Here is a 22,667-nt window from a genome sequence, read left to right as displayed (position 1 = left end):
AGGGGCGCTGTACAGGGGCTGACCCTGTGCTCTGACCCCAGCTTCCAGACAAGATGGGATATGTGGAAAAACAATTCGTTGCACTGTACACGTGTATATGTATATATGACAAATAAAGGCATTCTATTCTAACTGTACTAATATCTGCAGGTATGTTGTGCCACCAGAACATGGAAAGAGACTGGAGCGGCTTGCTAAAGGTAGGAAGAAATCAGTTTTGTTTTTGGTAGATTTAACTTTGCTAACGTTTCATAAATATTTAGGTCCAGGACTGAAACTGTTAGTTATTACACATAGTATTTTTTGTACTGGAGCTATAAGGCTAATATAGAGATGTATGGATTTAAAATACATCTCTACAAGCTTAACACACTTGGATTTGGGAAGTTTATCCCATTCTTCATGGCAGATTCCCTCAGGCAGTCAGATTGGAAGTCTCTGAACTTCTGGTCTCTCCACAGATATTTGATGGAGTTTGAGTTTGTTTATTGGTTGGGTTACTCAAGGGGTGTGTTTCAAAACCGGTATTTTGACTCAAGAATGAGTGAGCATCAGATCCTGCCTTAGTTGCGAAGGCTATCCCAGCATTCAAGGCGGCAAAACTTTTCTCACAGAGAATAAAAAAAGTTATTTTCAAACGTAAATAAATGATTATTGATTTTTCATTTGTATAAACTTGCACAAGTGTTTTTATTTGCAAGACAGCAAGGCAGCTCACTAGGTTTTCGAACACATTCATTCAGAGACTTGCCCTGAAGCCACCCCAGTGTTGTTTTGGCTGTATGTTTTGTGTCATTGTCGTGTTGAAAGATGAACTCTCACCCCAGTCTGAGTTTGTGTGCTGTTTGGAGGAGGTTTTCTTTAAGCATGTTCTTGTGTTTGGTTCCATTCACCCGTCTCTGTTACCCGTCTTTCTGTCCGTGACACTGAATAACTCCCTAAATCATGATGCTGCCAGATTGCAACCAATTAAAGTTACACATTTTTGGAAGCTTAAATATATAATACGTTACTGTAATAACGATTCCAATTGACAAATAGAATATATTGTAATTTTTTTTATTCCGTATGGCAATTTTTTATTCATAAAGGAAAGTTTAAGTCTCCAGACTAACATTAACCTGGTTTTTAGTGCAATTTAAATAACTTCTGCAATCTGTATTGGTTTTTCTTTTTTTTTGTTTTTTTTTCTTTGTGCTACCTCATATTGTGAAAGTTTTGTTTAATAACAGTATGTGGTGCCTTTCTGTTTGTTGTGCTATTACTGTATCCTGATCCATATTGTACATACAGTTATGTTCTTTGTTCGTTGTTAATATACACCGACCAGGCTTATCATTATGACCAGTGACAGGTGAAGTGAATAACACTGAGTATCTCTTCATCACGGCACCTGTTAGTGGGGGGGGATATTATATTAGGCAGCAAGTGAACATTTGATCCTCAAAGTTGATGTTAGAAGCAGAAAAATGGATGAGCGTGAGGACTTGAGCGAGTTTGACGAGGGCCAGATTGTGATGGCTAGACGACTGGGTCAGAGCATCTCCAAAACTGCAGCTCTTGTGGGGTGTGTCCCGGTCTGCAGTGGTCAGTATCACTGATGGTCAAGCGTTACTCTAATCTGACCACATTTTTCAGTAACGAGTAATCTAACGCGTTACTATTTCCAATCCAGTAATCAGATTAAAGTTACTTATCCAAGTTACTGTGCGTTACTATTTTTGTCATTTTCCTTAGTAAAAAGATATATTTTTGCTTTCTTCTTGCGTCTCGGGGAGTGACGTCTGTCCCATGCGACAACTAAGTCACGGGCTGCGTCCGGAATCGCATACTTACAGAGTGTGCACTAGATTGGAGGAAGTATGCACTACTCGGCTGGTAAAGAAGTACATCTTACCAACGTCAAGTGATGATGTGAGGACGTGATGACGTAATATCACCATGGTTACAGACTCATTACAAACCCCACTCGCCAAAATTTTGGATATTTATCGTCTTTTTGTTATTTATTTGTCTTTAAAAATGTTATTTTATTTATCTTACTTACACTTGTGAACAGAGGACTCCGCTTTCCGCGTCTTTCTTGTTTCTTATTCCGCTTCAATCGCAGCTCCAGTTGCATTATGGGATACATTAGCGGACCGCATTATATAACTAATAAAGTAACTTGTAATCTAACTTAGTTACTTTTAAAATCAAGTAATCCATAAAGTAACTAAGTTACTTTTTAAAGGAGTAATCAGTAATCAGATTACTTTTTCAAGGTAACTATGCCATCACTGGTCAGTATTTATCAAAAGTGCTCCAAGGAAGGAACAGTGGTAAACCTACGACAGGGTCATGGGCTAATTGATGCACGTGGGGAGCGAAGGCTGGCCCGTGTGGTCAACACAATATTGAGAAGGTGTTCATAATCTTATGCCTGATTGGTGTATATATTTATACAATACTTGACTGGTGGTTAGAAGCTGCCTTGACTGGTTAGCTGGATCAGTGTTATAGATCGACAGCATAACCAGAGAAGTAAATGGATCAACAGAATGTGACCGTGCTGACGTCTGTTTTTGCTTTGCAGGCTTTTTTCCTGGAAGTGCTCAAAGTTGTGAAGCCTTCTTACGACACAAAATGACTCTGATCTCTCCAACAATCCTGAGAAAGTATGGCATCCCCCTTGAGAAGGTACTGCGTTACTCTATTGGCATTGTTTAGCATTTTATTTAGCAGGAATGAGAATCGAACGTTGGTGATGAGATGCGCATTGTAGTTTTGGATGAATGATGTATTGCTTGTCTCTCCTGATGTTGAATTCTCAGAAATCCCTCATTCTTTTATGCTTGTAAATCAATCATTTTTGGGGTTTTTTCTAAATAACAAATAAAACATCAATACAAATGTTTAGTTTGTCTGTTTGTTTTCAAAAACTGTGAATTTGTACAACATTTTTGTTTCATTTCTCTCAGCCTTTTAAAAACTTTTAAAAACTAGATAAAATTCTCCCACCAGCACCGAGATCTTTTAACTTTCTAATTTGAATCCCAATCGCCCGAGGGAGGTAAAAGATTGACTGTGCTTCATTTCTGTGCAGTTGCACCATCCGCTGTCTGGTCCACTAGTGGTGGGGGTTTTTATGAAGTTTATAGCGTGTCTTTCTATTCGCTTTACGGTTCTCCACCACTGGCAGGTACGCTTCAGAGGGGCGTCGACCATCCTCTACTAGCACGTAATCCTCTACTGAGTATTACGAAAGGGTATTTAGTAATAATTAGATTAAGAAAAACATGGGGGGGGGGGGGGGTGCTTTGTGTTTGGGCCATGAGTTAAGAGTTATCTTATGATTTTTTTTTTTTTTAGGTGGCACAGGAAGCAGGTCAGTTCATCGTGACCTTCCCCTACGCTTATCACTCCGGTTTCAATCATGGATTCAACTGTGCAGAGGCCACAAACTTTGCCACTCAGCGCTGGATTGACTACGGCAAGCAGGCCTCATTAGTGAGTGTATGCATGAGCTATTATTAAATTCTGTCATCATTTTATTTGACCAGCTTTTTATTAAAGTTTATGATTTTTTTTATGTTTATGATGTAAGAAATGTAGTTGTGTAACTGTATTTCAGCTATTGATTTATTTGGGTGCGAGTTATTATTTATATTATTATCATTATTATTAAGTACTGGCAAGTCGATTTTGGCTTCTGTCAACCATGAACAGTGTTTCTCCAGAACTTCTTATCTTCTGTTTGGGCCTTCATGCTTTCTCATTCTGTGGACGTCACAGAACATCACTTTTATATGTGCCTGTTAAACCTGTCAGTTCAAGATCATAGGCCCACAGGTGCCACCTTTACCACTATATCAGCCACTATATAGTGGTAAAAGCCTATATCACTATATCATTTTCTTTATTCCCGTGCTAATAAATTGATCAATCTTTAAATTGTTGCTGCATAGTTGGGAGCACTCTCTAGAGTTCCACTGTATGCTGTAGCGGTAAGATTTTTATTCAGGAACTAAGAGGCCCAACACACATTCTCCACTGTCATGGTTGGTACTGTGAATTTGAGCAGGCAGCATTCTGCTTGTATCTGCCAAGCCCAGATTTGTTTATTGACTGTTATACAACAGGTAGTTCCGACCTTACAATCTGATTGGTTGAGAAGCGTTCTAGCCGTGCTGATATTCGTGACAACAGAATTTTTTCCCGGTCGCGTTTTAAATCCGTTATCTGATATACAATCTAGCGCACCGTGTAGGGAATATAACCAATTGTCTAATTCACTATCTAGTGCACTATGTAGGGAACATATATCCATGATCTGATACACAATCTAGTGCACTATGTAGGGAACATATATCCATGATCTGATACACAATCTAGTGCACTATGTAGGGAACATATATCCATGATCTGATACACAATCTAGTGCACTATGTAGGGAACATATATCCATGATCTGATACACAATCTAGTGCACTATGTAGGGAACTTTAATGTGTTTGTAACGCGAACAGTTAGTTAAGCCAGTTAGCAGCTCCTAGTAGTTCTGTTTTCATCCATAATCCTTTGGTGTGTGCGAGAGGTTTTTTTATTTCTTTTTTTCCCTTCGGAGGTTCTTGCTTTCTTCTTCTTCTTGTTCTTACCTCCCTGAAATGAGTTTTTGCAACTTGGGATGTCTGCTTTGTAGTGTTAAACTTTATATTCGTTGTGGAACTACTTTTTGGCGGAAGGTATTGTCAATATTAAAGCATATTTATTATGAAATTCAGGGCTTCTTTGATTTATTTTCTTTCTTTATTTTGTAAAAACTGTTGTATAAAAGCAATAGAACACTCGAGGTCACAATAGAACACGCTCCCTCTCGTGTTCTATTGCTTAAGTATAGACTGTGGACTTCCATATAAAGAGTGTGATTGGTTATTCAAGAGAACATGTTTTCAGTATCAGAATCAGTTATCAGTGTACAGGTATACACACATCTATACCCGCCTCTTACACTGGGTGGTGCCGGAGTGTGTAGTGATAGTAGATCTGCTATGTGTATTGTGGACCAGATTAATAGCTGTCTGGCTCTGAATGTTGATAACTTTTGGGTAGAAGTTATTATTTAGTCGTAATGTTTGTCCGACATGTTGTTTTGTAAACGTTCAGCCATAACATTAAAACCACCTCCTTGTTTCTACACTCACTGTCCATTTTATCAGCTCCACTTACCATATAGAAGCACTTTGTAGTTCTACAATTACTGACTGTAGTCCATCTGTTTCTCTACCTCTACATACTTTTTTAACCTGCTTTCACCCTGTTCTTCAATAGTCAGGACCCCCACAGGACCACCACAGAGCAGGTATTATTTAGGTGGTGGATGATTCTCAGCACTGCAGTGACACTGACATGGTGGTGGTGTGTTAGTGTGTGTTGTGCTGGTATGAGTGGATCAGACACAGCAGTGCTCCTGGAGTTTTTAAATACCGTGTCCACTCACTGTCCACTCTATTAGACACTCCTACCTAGTCGGTCCACCTTGTAGATGTAAAGTCAGAGACGATCGCTCATCTATTGCTGCTGTTTGAGTCGGTCATCTTCTAGACCGTCATCAGTGGTCACAGGACGCTGCCCACGGGGCGCTGTTGGCTGGATATTTTCGGTTGGTGGACTATTCTCAGTCCAGCAGTGACAATGAGGTGATTAAAAACTCCAGCAGGGCTGCTGTGTCTGATCCACTCGTACCAGCACAACACACACTAACACACCACCACCATGTCAGTGTCACTGCAGTGCTGAGAATGATCCACCACCTAAATAATACCTGCTCTGTGGTGGTCCTGTGGGGGTCCTGACCATTGAAGAACAGGGTGAAAGGGGGATAAAAAGGTATGTAGAGAAACAGATGGACTACAGTCAGTAATTGTAGAACTACAAAGTGCTTCTATATGGTAAGCGGAGCTGATTAAATGGACAGTGAGTGTAGAAACAAGGAGGTGGTTTTAATGTTATGGTCAATCGAGGGTTAAGGGCCTTGCTCAAGGACCTAACAGTGGCAACCTGGCAGTTGTGGGGCTTGAACCAGCGACCTTTTGATTACTAGTCCAGTATTTTAACTGCTAGGCTACAACTGCCCTTGTTGTATTATTTAGTTGTGATGATTGTCCAAGATTGGTTGCACATGTTTATATGCCTTTTTAGACGTGTTTGTTTGTAAATGTTCTCAGGTGAGGGTAACAATTAGATCTATAACTGATTATCAGCTCATAGCTACTACTAATGGAGTGACTATTAATGCTTTGATCATTCTCTCGTTTGTCTCAGTGTTCATGTCGTAAGGACATGGTGAAGATCTCCATGGATGTGTTTGTGCGCAAGTTCCAGCCGGACCGATATAAACTGTGGATGGCTGGAAAGGACAATGCACCCATCGACCACTCCAAACCCACCCCGGAGGCAGCAGAGTTCCTGCAGGATTCCCAGAGACAGAGAGAGACGGGAGAGCTCAGCAACAGCAAAAGCACCGAGACCAAAAGAGAAGAGACAGACAGGGTAGAGACTGAAAAGACCGATGGTGAGGCAGATTTAGAAAGAAAGAGCACAGGAACAGAAGATGCCGGGATACAGAGTGGAGAGGTCAATATGGAGGGTGGGAAGACTACAGCAAACAGCTCTGATGCTAAAATAGAAGAGGTTGATCATTCAGATGAACCAAAAGGGACGGAGACAAAAGAGGCAGATGCAGAGAAAGAGAAGTCTGGTAAAGGAACAGATCTAAAGATAGAGGAAACCACGATTGAAACCAAAAATTCTAACAAAATTGAGACGGCAGCAGAATTGAGAGATGTAGAAACCCAAGATCTTGCTAGAGAAACAGATGAAAAGCAAATTAAAGCAGAAAGGACAGATGCGGTGGATATGGAGACTGAAGATAAAGAACAGGAAGGAGGAACTGAGGAACTTGAGACTCAACAGTCAGTGACACCTGAAAAGCAGAACGTAGACATCAGCATAGTAAAAACAACAAGTGGAGCAGTGGAGACTAAAAAAGAAGAGACATGTGGACAGAATGAGAGTAACAAACAAGAAATAGACATATTAGATGTGGATATAAAAGCGGGAGACTTTCACATGGTTAGTAGAGAGACCGAAAGCAAGAATAAGGAGATGCAAGAAGTGAGTAAGACTGAAAACCTGAAGACGACTAATTTAGAAAAGGTACAGAGGGAGACAGAAATAAGAGAGGTGCAGACTGAGACAGGAGAGACAGCAGGAGAAGAGGCAAAAGGAGGGACAAGGAGTAAAGAGATCAACATGAAGAGCAAGCCAGGAGAGAAGGTAAACGAGACAGAGAAAGGAGAAATAGATAGTCATCCAGGGGAAACAGTAGAAGGACAGTTAGAGAGTGAGACAGTAAGCCCTGCAGGACAGACATGGCGAACAGAAATAGTCCGTGTGGAAGAGGAGGCAGCAGTAGGAGGGGTGGAGAGTGAGACAGGAAGGACAGAGCGCTCAGAGATAAAGTGTAAGACAGATAAAGACGTAAAAGACCCAACAAAAGAGACCAATCGAGAAGAAACGCAGTGTGAGGCAGGAGAGATCGAGAACATGACCGGGACGTGTAAAATGAAAAGCCAGACTGGAGGTACAGAGTTAGTGAATAGGTCAGAATGTAATGTGGCCGAAAGTAAGACAAATAAAGAAGTGCAACGCCAGCCAGAAGAGATAGTATGTGAGACAGGGAGGACGAACGTGGAGAGCCCACTGATTGAGACAGAGGCAGCGAGCTTAGAGACGGAAGGTAAAAACCCGAGTGAGGAACTTGTAAGCCATACGGAAGTGACAGAACCTGGAGAAATGGAGAGTCAGACAGGACCTACAGGATTAAATAATGTAGGCAGTGATACTGTTGGAGAAGCAATGCCAAGTCCAACAGAAGACGCAGGATTCAAAGACATTGCTGGAGAAATAGAAGAAACATCAAGAGAAGAAACAACACAACCAACAGGAGAAACGGGGTTAAAAGAAATGGAGATGGAGACCGAAGGGACAGGATTACAAGAAATGGGAAGCCAACCAGGACCTACAGGACCACAGGATAGAGAAATATTGACTGGCCCAACAGAAGAGCCAGGATTAAAAGAGATTGAAGATGCAGCAAGAAAAGAAATGGCACAACCAGCAGAAATGGATACTGAAGGGACAGGATTACAAGAAATGGGAAGCCAACCAGGACATACAGGACCGAATGAAGCAGAAAGTGAGACAGATAGAGGAATATTGACTGGCCCAACAGAAGAGCCAGGATTGAAAGAGATGGAAGAAAAAGCAAGAGAAGAAATGCCACACCCAGCAGGAGAAACAGGGTTAAAAGAAATAGAGATGGAGACCGAAAGGACAGGATTAGAAGAAATGGGAAGCCAGCCAGGACCCACAGGACTGAATGGAGCAGAAAGTAAGACAGATGGAGAAATTTTGTCTTTCCCAACAGAAGAGCCAGGATTAAAAGAAGTTGCTCAAAAGGCAGAAGAAATGGTTTGCCCAACAGATGAAATGGAGATCGATTCTGGGTTAGAAAAAATGGAGAGCCAGCCAGGACATACAGGACCGAATGGAGCAGAAAGTGAGACAGATAGAGGAATATTGACAGGCCCAACAGAAGAGCCAGGATTAAAAGAAGTGGTGCGAGATGCAGAAGAAACTGCAAGAGAGGGAATGGTTTGTCCAACAGAAGAAACAGGGTTAAAGGAAATGGAAATGGAGACTGAGGGGGCAGGGTTAGAAAAAATAGAGAGCCAGCCAGGAGAGACCGGGAAACGTGAAATCATGAGTAAGACAGAAACGGGTGAGATTGAGAGCCATGCAGAAATAGAAGAACTGACGTGCCTGACAGGAGAGACTGAAAATAAGACAGAAGTAGAGAACCAACCAGATGACATTATAAGGAAACCAGATGAAGCGAAGTTGGAATGTCAGTCGGGAAAGACAGGATCATCAGAAGAAGAAGAAGGTAGAGAAGTGACCAAGAATCAGCCTGATGAAACAGGACTGGAAAAAATTGAGAGCCAGCAAGTAGAACTGGTGACTGAGACAAGTACAGTGGAGATGAAGAACCAGACAGAGAAAGAACAAACGGAGAACAAGACTGAAAGAAAAGAGACTGAGTCGAAGGGTGGAGGGATTGTGAGACAGACAGAACAGCTAGGAAGAAGAAAAATGGAGAGTGAGACAGCAACAACGATTAAAAAACAAGTCGGATGTCAGAAAGGAGATACACTTGGAAAGGCACAAAGAAGGGTAGAAGATACGCCAGCTGGGACAAAGAGTAAGACTGCAGAGACGCTTCAGTCTAAGACTCGGCGAACAGGGATGAAGAGCAAGGAAGACGTGACACTTGAAGAAGAGATACAGAATGACACAGTAGAGACTGTAAAAAGAGAAATAAACACCAGGACAGGAAGGCCCAGGAGAAGCAGTAGGGGTAAAGCAGAAAACAAAGATGTGGACAGTGAGACAGGGGGAGGGAAGGTGGAGACGGAGGGAAGAGATACAGCAAGCAAGACGGGAGAGAAGGAGGATGAGACTAGAAAAGACGAGCTGAAGAGCCAGTCAGTAGAGACCGTAAAAGATGAGACGCCGAGCAAGCCAGGAAGGATGAGGACAAGAAGAGTCAAGAATGAGATTGGGAATGATGAGCAGGTTGACGTGGGGGGCAAGACAACAAGAGGCAAGGTGGATACTAAGATTGAGGAAAAGAAGCTGAAGACCCAGCCGGGAATGACCACAAGACGTAAGAGTGAAAACATGACAAGAGAAGAGAAGAAAAGGGAAACTGAAGATGCTGAGAGGAAGAAGACTGAGAGCCAGACATCTCTGAGAAACCAGGTTAAGACTGAGACTAAAACAAGTGAGGTGAAGAGTAAGACCGTAAACCAGGAGGTGGAGAGCCAGACAGGAGATACAGTACAAAGGAAAAGTGAGAATAAAGCTGGAAGGACCACCAGGAGTAAAATTAAGGCTGAGAAAGAGAAGGAAGAGGACACAAGCATGGATGACAGAGTGATAAATAACAAGGCAAATGAAACCATTAGAGAACAAGTGGTTACAGAAGAAGCTGCAGAAGAGACGGCGACTGAAGAAGAACCAAAGGTGGCGGCCAGCAGCAGCAATTTAGTGCAGAGAAGGTGGGATTAATATTCAGGGTTAATTTTTTACACTTTTGGCATTTAGCAGTCATTATTATCCAACACCGATCAGCCATAACATTAAAACCACCTCCTTGTTTCTACTCACTGTCCATTTTATCAGCTCCACTTACCATATAGAAGCACTTTGTAGTTCTACAATTACTGACTGTAGTCCATCTGTTTATCTGCATGCTTTGTTAGCCCCCTTTCATGCTGTTCTTCAATGGTCAGGACCACCACAGAGCAGGTATTATTTGGGTGGTGGATCATTCTCAGCACTGCAGTGACACTGACATGGTGGTGGTGTGTTAGTGTGTGTTGTGCTGGTATGAGTGGATCAGACACAGCAGTGCTCCTGGAGTTTTTAAATACCGTGTCCACTCACTGTCCACTCTATTAGACACTCCTACCTAGTTGGTCCACCTTGTAGATGTAAAGTCGGAGACGATCGCTCATCTATTGCTGCTGTTTGAGTCGGTCATCTTCTAGACCTTCATCAGTGGTCAGAGGACGCTGCTCACAGGGTGCTGCTGGCTGGATATTTTCGGTTGGTGGACTATTCTCAGTCCAGCAGTGACAGTGAAGTGTTTAAAAACTCCAGCAGCGCTGCTGTGTCACTAACACACTCTAACACACCACCACCATGTCAGTGTCACTGCAGTGCTGAGAATGATCCACCACCTAAATAATACCTGCTCTGTATTGAAGAACAGGGTGAAAGGGGGGCTAACAAAGCATGCAGAGAAACAGATGGACTACAGTCAGTAATTGTAGTACTACAAAGTGCTTCTATATGGTAAGTGGAGCTGATAAAATGGACAGTGAATGTAGAAACAAGAAGGTGGTTTTAATGTTATGCCTGATCGGTGTATCTTTAAGTTCTAAATGTTCTTCTTGTCCGTGTTGCAGATGCAGTACCAGGTCGAGGGTGAGGATGAAGCGGGACAGAGAAGCCGATCCTGGTTTCGGTTTTGTTGATTTTTATGAGCAGGTGCCAAGTAAACGAGCGAGGCTGATCCGCTCGGCAACACAGGGGGAGAACGAGCAATCAAATTCAGCACAACAAGGTCAGAAAGTCAACACAGCTTTTCTCTTCTCAGTAGGTCATTGTGATACAATTTGATTTCAGGTGTTTTCTCGCCAAAGTGATTTTACTACAGATTTTGCAGTTAACTTGTAAACAAATCAGCCAACAGGAAGCATTTCTTACGTAAGACGAGTCTTTCTACAGTACAGATTGAAACACTTGATGCTAAGGATTAATAAAGTGGTTCATTTAGCATTGATATATGCAGAAAGCAAAATATATCAAACTGTATGCTATAAAATACAACCAGGATTTTTATTGGCATCATCATGTGATGTGATGTAGTGGTAGGAATTCACTCACTCACCTTCTTAACCGGGTTGTGTGTGTGTGTGTGTGTGTGTGTGGGGGGGGGGGTTTGCCTATCCCAGCAATTCAATGGGCGCACGGCACACAGTAACACCCTGGACCGGGTGCCAGTCCATCACAGGGCAGACACGCATACACACACACCCACACACCCTTTCACCTATAGGGCAATTCAGTGTCTCCAGTTAACCTGACTGCATGTTTTTGGACTGTGGGAGGAAACCCACACAGACACGGGGAGAACATGCAAACTCCGCACAGAAAGGACCCCGGACCGCCCCACCTGGGTGCCGAACCAAAGTCCAGCATATTGTAATTGTGATATTGGAGAGTTGCTTCCCTAAATACGGTTGTTATTACATACAGTGTATCACAAAAGTGAGTACACCCCTCACATTTCTGCAAATATTTCATTATATCTTTTCATGGGACAACACTATAGACATGAAACTTGGATATAACTTAGAGTAGTCAGTGTACAGCTTGTATAGCAGTGTAGATTTACTGTCTTCTGAAAATAACTCAACACACAGCCATTAATGTCTAAATAGCTGCAACATAAGTGAGTACACCCCACAGTGAACATGTCCAAATTGTGCCCAAATGTGTCGTTGTCCCTCCCTGGTGTCATGTGTCAAGGTCCCAGGTGTAAATGGGGAGCAGGGCTGTTAAATTTGGTGTTTTGGGTACAATTCTCTCATACTGGCCACTGGATATTCAACATGGCACCTCATGGCAAAGAACTCTCTGAGGATGTGAGAAATAGAATTGTTGCTCTCCACAAAGATGGCCTGGGCTATAAGAAGATTGCTAACACCCTGAAACTGAGCTACAGCATGGTGGCCAAGGTCATACAGCGGTTTTCCAGGACAGGTTCCACTCGGAACAGGCTTCGCCAGGGTCGACCAAAGAAGTTGAGTCCACGTGTTCGGCGTCATATCCAGAGGTTGGCTTTAAAAAATAGACACATGAGTGCTGCCAGCATTGCTGCAGAGGTTGAAGACGTGGGAGGTCAGCCTGTCAGTGCTCAGACCATACGCCGCACACTGCATCAACTCGGTCTGCATGGTCGTCATCCCAGAAGGAAGCTGACGCACAAGAAAGCCCGCAAACAGTTTGCTGAAGACAAGCAGTCCAAGAACATGGATTACTGGAATGCCCTGTGGTCTGACGAGACCAAGATAAACTTGTTTGGCTCAGATGGTGTCCAGCATGTGTGGCGGCGCCCTGGTGAGAAGTACCAAGACAACTGTATCTTGCCTACAGTCAAGCATGGTGGTGGTAGCATCATGGTCTTGGGCTGCATGAGTGTTGCTGGCACTGGGGAGCTGCAGTTCATTGAGGGAAACATGAATTCCAACATGTACTGTGACATTCTGAAACAGAGCATGATCCCCTCCCTTTGAAAACTGGGCCTCATGGCAGTTTTCCAACAGGATAACGACCCCAAACACAACCTCCAAGATGACAACTGCCTTGCTGAGGAAGCTGAAGGTAAAGGTGATGGACTAAACCCAATTGAGCACCTGTGGCGCATCCTCAAGTGGAAGGTGGAGGAGTTCAAGGTGTCTAACATCCACCAGCTCCGTGATGTCATCATGGAGGAGTGGAAGAGGATTCCAGTAGCAACCTGTGCAGCTCTGGTGAATTCCATGCCCAGGAGGGTTAAGGCAGTGCTGGATAATAATGGTGGTCACACAAAATATTGACACTTTGGGCACAATTTGGACATGTTCACTGTGGGGTGTACTCACTTATGTTGCCAGCTATTTAGACATTAATGGCTGTGTGTTGAGTTATTTTCAGAAGACAGTAAATCTACACTGCTATACAAGCTGTACACTGACTACTCTAAGTTATATCCAAGTTTTATGTCTATAGTGTTGTCCCATGAAAAGATATAATAAAATATTTGCAGAAATGTGAGGGGTGTACTCACTTTTGTGATACACTGTATACCTTTAGTGCAAATATTCAGTACGTCCATGTACATGTACGTCCATACGTCCATACATACCATGTACTGGCGACCATGTGGACAGTACTTATCGAGGTCATCCTCTTTCTCTAATTTACATTTCCATTTTTGGCATTTAGCAGGCATTTTTATCCAAAGCGACTTACTATACTGTGACAGTGTATTGTCTGAGCAATTGAGGGTTAAGGGCCTTGCTCAAGGGCCCGACAGTGTCAACCTGGCAGTGGTGGGGCTTGAACCAGCGACTTTTGGATTACTAGTCCAGTACCTTAACCACTAGGCTACAACTGCCCCTCTAATTGTATTCTGGCCATCCTCTTTCTCTTTTACCTTTAACTCTTCTAAGCTTATGCCAAGTTCACACTACACGCCTGGATCTCTTGTAATCGGGAGTCTTTCAGGTCGGTGTGTATTTCACACTACACGACTGATCGGCGATGGGGGGTCTCACACTACACCATCTATCACCAACTGGAATCGCAGGCGAGCTTCTCTGGTCTCCCAAAGTAAGTTTTGTCACGAAAACAAACGCGAGAAGTGACGAGGGGTTTAATGATACCACGTCTAAAAATACACGTCAACAAGTAGCGAGCGATCAAAGTTCGCTGATGTGCAGCGTAAAATCAAAGAGAAAAATAAATGAATCTGAGTAGATTTGGCTACACAAGCAGCTTGGATTGTTCTATAGTGAGTTGAAGGTTAATAAATATTTTTTGCAATGCAGCGTTGGTGTTTTGTAGAGAACGATCAGGTCAGAAATACTGTATAACGTGTGTGCTGATGTATTCTGATATAAACTATATTACACCCCTGTCCCACCTTTTTACACTCCTCCCCTGTGTTTCCCCTCACACCGTATCTTGCGTTCTAATTGGCTGTTCGACGCCGCACTCATTGCCAGTTGGGCGACTCGAGCTTTGGCTATCAACCAGAAGATTGGCGGTTCAAATCCAGGCTCTGCTATGCAGCCACTGTTGGGTCCTTGAGCAAGGCCCTTAACCCTGTCTGCTCCAGGGGCGTCGTACGATGGCTGACCCTGCGCTCTGACCCCAGCTTTCAAACAAGCTGTGATATGCGAAGAAAGAATTTCATTGTACTGTACACCTGTATATGTATATATGACAAATAAAGGATATCTTATTTGACATGATAGATATTTCTCTCGAGCGCTCGGTGAGTAGTTCACACATAGCGAATAAGAGCCGAGTTTCGGTCGCCGAGCGAACGCCGAGTTGCTCCCAAGCCGACAAATCTAGCACCGACCTGTCGCCGAGCAAAAATCAGGGCAAAAATCGTGTCGTGTGAACTAGGCATTAGTTGTCTCTTTTAATGAACTCGTTTGGTTATTGGGCTTTGAGGGAGATTTGGTTTGACGATGCATTTGTTTGTTTTGTTTGGTCTCTTAAAAAGGTCGATTTACATCTTTGACATAATTTAACTTGCAACAGTTCATCTCAGATGAACTCGAGCCTAGAGAGGTCCTGGACGTTTTTGTATTTGGCTCGTGCTTTGCATAGTAGTCTAACTAAAGTTTAGAGTCTAACTAGAATTCATAGACGCAACAACAGACTTTGTTTACTGACAGTTTGTTTACTGACAGTGTTCCTGAGCCCACAAATGTTCATTCATTTTCATCACAGGAATTCAACAGAGATTGTCTGGCTTTGTTCCTTACACGCAGAGATTCTTTCCAGTTCTTTGAATCTTTTAATAATTTCATGGATTGTAAATGGTGCACCACCTACATTCCTTGGAATCTGGTGATAAGAAAACAGGCTCGTGATTGTGCTCATAAATGACTGAGCTTTTAGTTAATGCATTAACTGGGTCTGTCCGAAAATCTAGTAATCGCTCTACACTGACGCATTTTACATCATCCTACACTCCTGAGAAGAGGGCGTGTCTAAATTCTTAGATGCATGAAAATGCTTCTACTGAGGCGCCTTATTTCAAAGCGATAATCTGACTGAATAACGAGGGAGCGTCCGATGCTTCCTTAGCGGTGAAGGCAATCCCAGCATTCAGTGCGGTACAACTTTACTCACAAAAAATAAAAAAGATATTGTGGACAAATGCGGAGCAACCAACGGAGTTCTTTTCAAATGTAAATAAATTCTCATTGATGTTTAATTTGTATAAAGGTTCACAAGTGTCGTTTATTTGTAAATTCGGACTCATCAGTGACAGTTTAACCGTTTTCGGTACACGGAGGGAGACGTTAGCTGGCATGCTAGCGGGTTGTACCGTCCTAGCCCATTGGTTTGAATGGCCTAAGGCTAACTGTGTTAGCTTAGTAAGCTGCGGTGATGTAATTGGCGTGATCGCTATCTAAGTAAAGCGCCTAAATAATCTGCCTGATGAGTTCGATGTTTTATTAGAATCCTCTCTACTGAGGCAGCTGCCTAAGTAGGAAGTAGGCAACAAGGCAGCTCACTAGGTTTTCGGACAGACTCACTGTCTACCTGTCCCTGCCCCAGCTTTTTGGAACAGGTTTTTAAGACTAATATGCAAAAACAGAAGAAATCACATAAAATCACAAATACTTTTTCACAGCATTGTGTTTGAGAGAAGTGGGTGTTTCATATTAAATGAAAGCTGGATGGATGGATGGATGGATGGATGGATAGATAGATAGTATTATGGATGGATGGATGGATGGATGGATGGATAGATAGTATTATGGATGGATGGATGGATGGATAGTATTATGGATGGATGGATGGATAGATAGATAGTATTATAGACGGATGGATGGATAGATAGATAGTAGGATGGATGGATGGATGGATGGATGGATGGATAGATAGTATGATGGATGGATAGTATGATGGATGGATGGATGGATGGATGGATGGATAGATAGATAGTATTATAGACGGATGGATGGATAGATAGATAGTAGGATGGATGGATGGATGGATGGATGGATGGATGGATGGATAGATAGTATGATGGATGGATAGTATGATGGATGGATGGATGGATGGATGGATGGATAGATAGATAGTATTATAGACGGATGGATGGATAGATAGATAGTATGATGGATGGATGGATGGATGGATGGATGGATGGATGGATGGATGGATGGATAGATAGATAGATAGATAGATAGATAGATAGATAGATAGATAGATAGATAGATAGTATGATGGATGGATGGATGGATGGATGGATGGATGGATAGTATTATGGATGGATGGATGGATGGATGGATAGATAGTATTATGGATGGATGGGTAGTATTATGGATGGATGGATGGATGGATGGATAGTATTATGGATGGATGGATGGATGGATGGATAGTATTATGGATGGATGGATGAATAGTATTATGGATGATGGATGGATGGATGGATGGATAGTATTATGGATGGTGGATGGATGGATAGTATTATGGATGATGGATGGATGGATGGATGGATAGTATTATGGATGGATGGATGGATGGATGGATAGTATTATGGATGGATGGATGGATGGATGGATAGTATTATGGATGATGGATGGATGGATGGATGGATAGTATTATGGATGATGGATGGATGGATGGATAGATAGTATTATGGATGATGGATGGATGGATGGATAGATAGTATTATGGATGATGGATGGATGGATGGATAGATAGTATTATGGATGATGGATGGATGGATGGATGGATAGTATTATGGATGGATGGATGGATGGATGGATAGTATTATGGATGATGGATGGATGGATGGATGGATAGTATTATGGATGATGGATGGATGGATGGATAGATAGTATTATGGATGATGGATGGATGGATGGATAGATAGTATTATGGATGATGGATGGATGGATGGACAGATAGTATTATGGATGATGGATGGATGGATGGATAGATAGTATTATGGATGATGGATGGATGGATGGATAGATAGTATTATGGATGATGGATGGATGGATGGATAGATAGTATTATGGATGATGGATGGATGGATGGATGGATAGTATTATGGATGGATGGATGGATGGATGGATAGTATTATGGATGATGGATGGATGGATGGATGGATAGTATTATGGATGATGGATGGATGGATGGATGGATAGTATTATGGATGATGGATGGATGGATGGATAGATAGTATTATGGATGATGGATGGATGGATGGATGGATGGATAGATAGTATTATGGATGATGGATGGATGGATGGATAGATAGTATTATGGATGATGGATGGATGGATGGATAGATAGTATTATGGATGATGGATGGATGGATGGATGGATAGTATTATGGATGGATGGATGGATGGATGGATGGATGGATGGATGGATGGATGGATGGATAGTATTATGGATGATGGATGGATGGATGGATGGATAGTATTATGGATGATGGATGGATGGATGGATGGATAGATAGTATTATGTATGGATGGATGGATGGATGGATAGTATTATGGATGATGGATGGATGGATGGATAGATAGAATTATGGATGGATGGATGGATGGATGGATGGATAGTATTATGGATGGATGGATGGATGGATGGATAGTATTATGGATGATGGATGGATGGATGGATAGATAGAATTATGGATGGATGGATGGATGGATGGATGGATAGATAGATAGAATTATGGATGGATGGATGGATGGATGGATGGATGGATGGATAGTATTATGTATGGATGGATGGATGGATGGATAGTATTATGGATGATGGATGGATGGATGGATAGATAGATAGAATTATGGATGGATGGATGGATGGATGGATGGATGGATGGATGGATGGATAGTATTATAGGTAGATAAATGGATAGACAGATGGATATATGGAAGGAAGGAAGGATGGATGGATGGATATTGGGAAATAAAAAATTATTGGATGGATATTTTTCTTCCCACTTTCCACAAAGTGGTGATTGATTGATTTTATTGCTGACTGATTTTTTCCTTCTTGTAGATGAGAGCGAGCATGAGGAGATTATGGAAGTCGACACTCCAGCATCGAAACAGGAAGAAAGACCAAACCAGCCCCACTCGGAGACTCCACCTCCTTCCTGTCCGTCAAAAAAGCAGCTAATCGTGGTCACTCCATCTAAACACAGTGATTCTACCTGGTCTAATAGCATCACTGCAACCCCAAGTTATAGCAATTCTCTGTCCAGCGATGCCACCTTGTCTTCCCGGCCCTGTGACGTCGCCTCTCCACCCAAAGAAGCCACTCAGTGCTGTGATCTCCTCACAGCAAAGCGCAGTCAGCCTGACGACATCGCATCTCCACGGCGTGCCATCACTGCCAAGTCTAATAAATCCACGCCCTCCACTGACCTTTCAATAAAGTCTGACCCCATCGATCTCAGCACTCGGGCTAATCCCACCAGTAATACCAGGCATCATGGTGACATCACACCCAAACGCAGGAAAACCAGCCCTAAACACGAGCCCAGATCCAGCTCTGGTGGCGTGGTGAGTAGTGAGACCAGTAGGCAGAATAAGGCTGTGAACCCCGCTCAGAGGATTTTCCAGCGAACGCTCAGTCCGGCCGAAGTGCTTCACGTCCACAGCTATGCTAAAGGAGACTACAGCGATCTGGACAGAGAGCCAAGGGATAGCGACACGGATTCAGATACGCAGGAGGACAGACAGGTCACTCACTTTGCTTTATTTTATTATTGGCAAAATACGGTGTTGCGATCACATGACCACTCATCTATCCTGCTGCACATATTAAATGCGTGTTTCTGTCCAGCAGTTGGCAGAAGAGAACTCTGATGTGGCACTAAAGTGTCTGGTGAAGCTGCCCAGACATCACCCGCTAATGAAGGACAGCATCAGTGACGAAGGTAACGATTTTAATGCCGGTGTGCTTCTTGCAAACTGTGTATTAATCCCCCAGATCCAGATGTGACCTGCTTTTAGAGAAAGTGGATTAAATGTGTGTGTGTGTGTGTGTGTGTGCGCTTCAGAGCTTCAGGACCCAGCTTTACTGGAGGACGATGGTTTAGAGGGCGAACCCTGGGCAAAGCCCCTGGCACAGCTGTGGCAGAACAGACCTTACAATGAGAAGCGAGAGAGGGAGTATAACAGAGAGATGGGCCTCCAGCCACCGTACTGCGCCGTCTGTATGATCTTCCAAACACACCAGCAGGTACACGGTGTCAAATCACAGTGCCTAAAGTACAGCTGTCATGTTACCACTGAACAAAGGTTTCGCAGTTGCTGTGAGGGTGATGTGGTAGGGCTGGGCAGAGATTGGTTTAGTTTGAGGTACTGAGAGTGGCTGGTTTGGTCAGCTTTTCCAAGGAAGGTTGAAAAAGCAAATGAGTCTCATTTTTTGTTATTATTATTTATTTATAGCATGCCTTTATTTGTCATATATACATATACAGACATACACTATTACACACTTAATTGGACGCTGGGGTCAGGGTGCAGTGTCAGCTATCATACGGCGCCCCTGGAGCAGAGAGGGTTAAGGGTCTTGCTCAAGGGCCTAACGGTGGCTGCAGGGCCATTTATAGCCAATTGTCCGAGGAGGATATATTCGTCTGCCCCATGCCCCCTCCGACGAGTACGCAGTCTCTTGACCCCTTCTTATTTGCCCGTGCTTTGGTAAATTCGCACATGATGCCGAAAATCGGGCACGGAGAAACACACACCAATCTCCTTGCTCCTCTACTTCTGTACAGGCGCCTCAGGCTGCTAACCAGGGTCCTTGCACTGCGTTTGAAGACCCCACCCACTTATTAGTCCGGTCTTTTCCCACGGAGCAGACTGCCAATTGTGCCTGCTAGAGGGCGCTCAGCCGACCGGGAACAGAGCTAAAGATTCGAACCGGGAAGTTCAGAATCCCAGCGCTGGTGTGCTAGTGTAATATCTACCTACCTATCTATCTAGGCTGTGTCATTTTGCTGATGATGTTTAGGTTCGAGAGGTCTGGCAGTAGTGTGGACTCGCACATGAGGGTGGATATCGCACACAGAGAGACTCCATGCTCCTTTACTTCTGTACAGGCGCCTCGGGCTGCTAACCAGGGTCCATGCACGGCGTTTGAAGACCACACCCACTTACTCCGGTCTTTTTCCACACAGCAGACTGATGGCCAATTTTGACTGCTGCAGGCACTGCCAATTGTGCCTGCTAGAGGGCGCTCAGCTGACCGGTAACAGAGCTAAAGATTCGAACCGGGAAGTTCAGAATCCCAGCGCTGGTGTGCTAGCGTAATATCTACCTACCTATCTATCTAGGCTGTGTCATTTTGCTCCAGTATTAAGGGGTTACCACAGTGTATAAGTGATGTTTAGGTTCGAGAGGTCTAGCAGTAGTGACATGGAACCCAGTTGCTAACTGAATTTGGTTAACTGGTTGATTTAGTAGCTAAAGGGGCAATTACTTTTACACAATAGCATTTTTCCTTTAATGAAATGAAATAAAATTAAAATAAAAAAAAATGGCAGTGTGTGTATGCTTGGGCCTTTACTCTAATATTTAAATAAGTCTGAAGATCTGAAACATATGAGTGTGACAGATTTGCAAATAGAAGAAATTAGGAAGGGGGGCAAAAACTTTTTCACAGCACCGTATGTGTTTACTAATACAGTGGAACCTTGACTTATGCTCGTATTTGCTCGTATATCAAATCAAGTTTTCCCATTGAAATGAATTGAAACGCTATTAATCCGTTCCAGCCCCCCAAAAACCACACCGATTTTTTTGGTTACGTGTTTTTAAATAAGAAAAATGTACTTTATAAATAACAAATAATGTATAAAAAAATAATAATACATAATAAAAGAGAATGTAAAGAAATAAACTGCTTTTATTAAGTGTATTTACCTTAAAAATCAGACGAAGATGCTGGCGGAGGTGGAGATTGGCGGAGGAAGTTTGGGGGAGTGTTTCATTTCGTGCTCTATCACTTAACTTACTCGCTACACACTTAATGCTACAATATAGTGCTAAATTTAACTTACACACTATGCTACACTTTATCGCCAAACATAATTGTGACAATTGACTTTCACTTGCTTGTACGGCAAGATAACCAGGTGAACTGAACTCAGCTGAGCTCGTAACTCAGATCTCGGCTCGGATCACAAAGCAAAAAAAGTTGGGTCACTCGTAAGTCAAGGTTCCACTGTATCACAGAACAAGAACACTGTTGAGAGCTTTTTTTTTTTTGCAGTATTATAGTTGCTCTGTGCGTCCCAGTGCATTAATGACAGATCTCGGGTTTGCCCCTCTCTATGCGCGCTGTGTGCAGTCTGAAGAGGGCGACGGTGAGCGGACGCCGGTTCTCGTCGCGGTTCAGATGAGGACGAAGCCGCTGATTCCCGAGATGTGTTTCAGCACGAGCACAGAGGAGAGCGCTGAGCTGAGTCTTTCCAGCCCTTACCTAGATCAGGATGGAACCAGCCTCCTGATCAGCTGCTCCCAGTGCTGCGTAAGGGTTCATACCAGTAAGTAGCAAGTTCACCTGCTTACCTACCCATACTGCACCTATCAAGCAGTCAGTGTTTGTGGATGTTGTGTTAGATCTGAGGGACCAGATCCAAATGGCTAGAAAACTTGGTCTGAGCATCTCCAAAACGGCAGGTACTGTTCTACTGTTCCTGGTATACACCTACCAAAAGTGGCCCAACAAAGAACAACTGGTAAACCAGCGACAGTGTTATGGGCGCCCAAGGCTCACTGATATAGGCACGTGGAGCAAAGTCTAGCCCATGTGGTCAGATCCCACAGATGGGCCACTGTAGCCGAAATTGCTGAAAAAGTTCATGCTGACTATGATAAGAAGGTCTCATAACACACAGTGCATTTCAACTTGCCGTATTTTAGGCTACAGCATCATACCATGACCCTGTCCACTTCCAAAAGTGCTCACACTGGCCATGTGAGCATCTAAACTGGACAAAGGAGCAAGTGGCATTGTCTTGTCTGGAAAGAAGATGGCACCAGGATGCACTGTGGGAGGTAGTGTGCTGCTCTGGATTATGTTCTGCTGTGAAACTTTGTGTTCTGGCATTCATGTGGATGCTACTTTGACACGTACCACCAACCCAAGCATTGTTGCACACCAAGTACAACCATTCATGACAACAAGTCTGACTGCAGCTCCAGTTGCTGGCCTTTACTGGGCGT

General features: G+C 43.2%; 1 protein-coding gene across 1 annotated transcript in view; it reads left to right on the top strand.

Moving 5' to 3' along the window:
- Positions 1-22,667, top strand: part of kdm4aa (lysine (K)-specific demethylase 4A, genome duplicate a) — a 62,436-nt gene that overhangs the window by 6,342 nt on the left and 33,427 nt on the right. Inside the window, exons 6-14 of the mRNA XM_062997292.1 lie at positions 151-200; positions 2,576-2,679; positions 3,352-3,489; positions 6,304-10,163; positions 11,076-11,233; positions 18,487-19,172; positions 19,279-19,369; positions 19,493-19,674; positions 21,790-21,985. Coding sequence (XP_062853362.1) covers positions 151-200; positions 2,576-2,679; positions 3,352-3,489; positions 6,304-10,163; positions 11,076-11,233; positions 18,487-19,172; positions 19,279-19,369; positions 19,493-19,674; positions 21,790-21,985 — 5,465 coding nt within the window. The remainder of the gene's footprint in view (positions 1-150; positions 201-2,575; positions 2,680-3,351; positions 3,490-6,303; positions 10,164-11,075; positions 11,234-18,486; positions 19,173-19,278; positions 19,370-19,492; positions 19,675-21,789; positions 21,986-22,667) is intronic.

This window comes from Trichomycterus rosablanca, chromosome 6 (assembly GCF_030014385.1).
Source record: "Trichomycterus rosablanca isolate fTriRos1 chromosome 6, fTriRos1.hap1, whole genome shotgun sequence".
NCBI lineage: Eukaryota > Metazoa > Chordata > Actinopteri > Siluriformes > Trichomycteridae > Trichomycterus > Trichomycterus rosablanca.
This window is presented reverse-complemented; position numbering and strand designations above follow the sequence as displayed.